The sequence below is a fragment of the Mus pahari genome, chromosome 6 (genome assembly GCF_900095145.1).
Source record: "Mus pahari chromosome 6, PAHARI_EIJ_v1.1, whole genome shotgun sequence".
In the NCBI taxonomy this organism is placed as follows: Eukaryota; Metazoa; Chordata; class Mammalia; order Rodentia; family Muridae; genus Mus; species Mus pahari.
In genome coordinates this window covers 75728178-75732479 of record NC_034595.1, presented here as the reverse complement: position 1 = coordinate 75732479, position 4302 = coordinate 75728178, and the positions used below count along the sequence as shown (strand labels likewise).

The window sequence follows — 4302 nt, the reverse complement described above, 5'->3', positions numbered from 1 at the left end:
CTGTGCTATGGAAGAAATGGGAAGGGATGTTTTAAAGGGGAAAAAAAAAATGATCTTGCCTGGGACGCTGCTTGGGTTTTGAGCTGAACTTGAGACCTGTCCCCAGTATGGAGACTTTCTGAGGGATGTGGCCACTGAAGCATTGAGAACATCTCAGAATGTTGCCTTTTCCCTTTCAACAGCAAACTCATCTCTCCCTCCCTGCTGTTCTTGGGTGTCTAACCAGAAGCCATGCCAAGTCTTTCCTGCAGCACAGTCTATGCCTCCACCTCTAATAGTGTATGGGACTGGTAGTTTGCAACCCAGAGTTAGCTCTGCCCATGGCAAACAGGCAAGACTCCCTCCCCAAGAGGACTTAGTTCTGCAGGACTCTACTGAATGGACCTCAGACCGAACTTGTCAGAAGTTCAGTGTATCTAGGTGGGCTTGGGTACCACTTGTTTGGATGGAGAGCCAGTTGGGATAGGAAGCCCCTGACTAGGTTTCCAGTTGGCCTATAACTCTAAAGCTTGGCTTGGACCCCGTTTATAGACAACAAGGTGGAATCAGAGTCAGGGGTTGGGGTGCCAGGCAAGGGGGACAAGGCTGGAAATCCAGGAAGAGGCAAGCAGCTGCTTTAGCTGAGAAGAGTGTCAGCTTGTGTCTGATTCACGGCTGACCCCAGGTTCCATGTTATCAAGGGTTTACTGTCCTAGGCCCTGGTCTGGTCTTTGAAGGCAATGGGAACAGGATGTGATTCTTGCTACACTGTTGTCCCTGGGCCAGGTGCACAACTGCTGACCAAGCAACAGGCAGGCACTCCTGTTAATGACCAAGAAGGTGGCTGGTGCTTCCCTTCCTTTCAGAGCCCAGAACTTCAGGAGAGGAACAGGCAGGGGACTCTCACCGCTTCCTGCAAAACAAGGCCAGCCCTAGCAGTAAAGAGAACAGGACACAGCCCTGGGGTACATGTTTATGTGAGTAATAAAATATTTACTATAACATAAATATAAAGGGAACTTCCCAGTCTACATTATCATTATTTTTTTGCAATAAAGATACAAAGAGAATGGACCAAAACATCGTTCTGAAAATAATAAAAAATAAAAACAAAATTTAAGCTGAAACCTTAACAAACAGATGAAGAAACGGTGAAGGGGGAAGCTCCAAACACATCCAGAAAATAAATAGAGATGGGTCAGAAATTAGGAAACCATATTAAAATATCTTTTTCGGTTTAGTCGGGCATACAAAACCCTTTAGGGTGGGGAGGGAGAACCCAGAAAACCAAAAAATAAAAACCAAGCACAAAGTGTTTCTTCCCCCCCCTGCCAGTGTGTACATATCTCACATATTTACATGGTTCCCACCTCACCCTAAATTTGGAGAATTTCTCCCCAGGGTTCCCCCAGCATCCCGCATCCCGCGGGGGCCGGAAAGAGAGCAGGGGGAAGCGGTAGGGAAACANGCGCAAGGTTCTTGGGGGAACGGTTTATTTCTACAGCTAGTTAAAAAATAGTTCCAACTTTTCCAAGTTTCGTTNGTTAAGGCCAGGAGGGGTAAGGCCCGGCGGGGAAGCAGTGGCCCTCGATGCGTGCTTGGTCTTGCGGGTGGAGATGCCCCTTGCCACCCGGGTGTGCGTGGGAGCGCAGACCCTCTCTGCTAGGCCAGGAACCGAGCCCAGGGCTCGGGTAAAACGAAACGAAAAATGAACACTCAAAAAAATTTTTTTTGTTAGTTTTTTTTTTTGTTTTTGTTTTGCGTTCTTGAAGGAGGAGAGGGGAAGAGAAAGGGAAAATAAATTAGGCTAGATTAAAGCTTTGGCTATTTCCTGCTTTTATACACAGATGCGGCTCTCGCGGCCTCCCCTCTGGGGCCCCGATAAATACAGTATACAGCGATTTAAATTAAGGGCGCGGGCGGAGTTAGAAGGACCCCAGGAGCCGAGAGGCTCCACGAATAAATAAAAACCGTAAAAAACCAAGCCCGGAGAAAAGGTGAGGGGGTGGGGCGCGTCCAGGTGCGAGAGAAGAGGCGCGGAAAGAATAAAGTGACAGCCCCCACCCGTGACCTGCAGGCTACAGGGAGTCCGCGCCCGGGAGAGCTGCTGGAGACTCTCCTCTCTTCGTCCATTCTCCCGGGGAATCCCTAACCCCGCACCGCGTTACCTTTCGCTGTGGGGAGGCCGCTGCCGGGATCCGGCCCCGAACAGCTCGGGGGCAGGGGCGGGGGTCGTCGAGGGGATGGGGATAGGGAGCAGGCAGTGGGCACAGGGCGCCCAGAGCGAGTTGGCGCATTCTGGATCTTCGCTGCTCTCTCCCGGGACTCGGGCGACACAGCCTCTCGGCCGCCTTTCGCCGCTCGCCGGAGAGAGGTGTTGGTCCCGGGTGTTTGGTTTTGTTTAAAAGTTTCTGAGCTTTTTTTTTTTTTCTTTTTCCTTTTTGTAAAATCCAAAGCAAAACCGAATAAACAACAAAAAAGAGTCCAGGCCGCGCGCGCTGACTGCTCGCTGGAGACACCGCTGCGCCGGCGGGGAACCCAGTCCTCAGGGTCACTGCACGGAGCCGGGCAGTGTGTGGTGGTGGTGGTGGTGCAGCGCGGCCGGCGGAGGCGGCGGGGGCGCAGAAGGTGGCGACGCGCCGCCCCCGCCAGGCCCCAGCTCCCCAGGCGCATAAACGTCGTCCATGGGCGGGTGGCCCGCGCCGGCCGCGGGGGTCATGCGCTTCTCCTTCTGCCGCCGGTTGCAGAACCAGACACGCACCACCTCCTTCTCCAGTTGCAGGCTGTCGGCCAGGCCGGTGATCTCGTGCGCAGACGGCTTGGGACACTTGAGAAAGTGGCTCTCGAGCGCGCCTTTGACACCCACCTCGATGGACGTGCGCTTCTTGCGCTTGCGGCCCTGCGCCGCGATCTTGTCCAGGTTGGTGGGGCTGCCGCTGGACGAGTCGGTCTCCTCCAGCCACTTGTNGAGCAGCGGCTTGAGCTTGCACATGTTCTTGAAGCTCAGCTGCAGGGCCTCGAAACGGCAGATGGTGGTCTGCGAGAACACGTTGCCGTAGAGGGTGCCCAGCGCCAGTCCCACGTCGGCCTGGGTGAAGCCCAGCTTGATGCGTCGTTGCTTGAACTGCTTGGCGAACTGCTCCAGGTCGTCGGAGCTGGGGGCATCCTCGTCCGAGTGCTCGCCCACCGACGAGCCACCACCGCCCGCGCCCGGATGCAGGTGCGCCGCCGCCGCGTGCAGGCCGCCCGCGTGTGCATGTCCGTGTGCGTGTCCGTGTGCGCCCAGGTGCGGTGGTGGCGACGGCTCCAGCTGTGCCTCGTGGCCGTCCTCGTGCAGCGCGTGGTGCAGGCCGGGTCCCGCGCCGCCGCCTCCCGCCGCCAGCATCCCGGCCAGGCCGCCGCCGCCGCCACCGGGGTAGGCCGCCTGAGCGTACAGCCCGAGCGGCTGGGGCTGGTGACCCCCGCCGGCCCCGGGCGACGGCGACATGGCGGGGCCCAAGTGGTGCGCTGTGCCGCCTTGTGCCCATGCCGCGCCCGCGTGAGCCGCCCCTTGGTGCACCAGGCGGGCGTGGAAACCGCCGCCACCGCCGCCGTCGTCAGCTCGGCCGGTACCGCCACCGCCTGCCTTGCCGTGTTCCAGGTGCGGGCCGCCCGCCCAGTCGCCGCCGCCTCCTCCTCCCGTGGGTAGCCATTGAGGGTGCGCTAGGCCCACGGGGTGGCCCGCGCCCGCGCCCAGCCACTCGTGGTGCATCAGCTTCTGCACTTCGCGGTACGCGGCCCCCGCGTGCAGCCGCTCGGCCGCCGCCGCCGCTGCCGCCGCCGCGGCGGCATCGGGATGCATGAGCGGCCCCGTGCCCCCAGCTCCGCCGCCGGGGCCCCGCGGCAGATACTGCGCGGTGGTGGCCATGCCGCCCCGCGCCCTGCGCCGCGCCGCCGCCGCCGCCTCGCTCCGTCTGCGGGCCCCGCCGCCGCGCTCCGCCGGCTTAAAGCCGGGACCCGCTGGGCGCTCCGGAGCCCCACCCCGCCCGCCGCCCATTGGCTGCCCGCGGAGACGCCTCCCGCCTCCCGGCCCCGGCCTCCGCCCCCCGTGCCCGCCCGCCGCCGGGGCCTGCAACCCGGAGCTCGCTATTGGGTTTCGCTCCCGGGGTCCCGCGCGCCGGCAGTGCTGATTGGCCGCTGGGGCTTCATTCATGACCCCCACCACCACCGCCCGCGTACACATTCACGCCCCGGGGGCGCGGCCGCCACGTGGGGAGTGGCGCGGGGGTGGCACTGGGACCGCACCCCCTCCGGTCCCGGCTGCGTGGGCCCCGCTCTCACCGC

At 60.7% G+C, this 4302-nt stretch overlaps 1 protein-coding gene across 1 annotated transcript; it reads right to left on the bottom strand.

Moving 5' to 3' along the window:
* Positions 1–938: 938 nt before the first annotated feature.
* Positions 939–3938, bottom strand: Pou3f1 (POU class 3 homeobox 1). Its single transcript, XM_021200008.2, has one exon. It carries the CDS (start codon positions 3884–3886, stop codon positions 2531–2533), a length of 1356 nt encoding a protein of 451 aa, XP_021055667.1. The 5' UTR covers positions 3887–3938; the 3' UTR covers positions 939–2530.
* Positions 3939–4302: the final 364 nt, after the last annotated feature.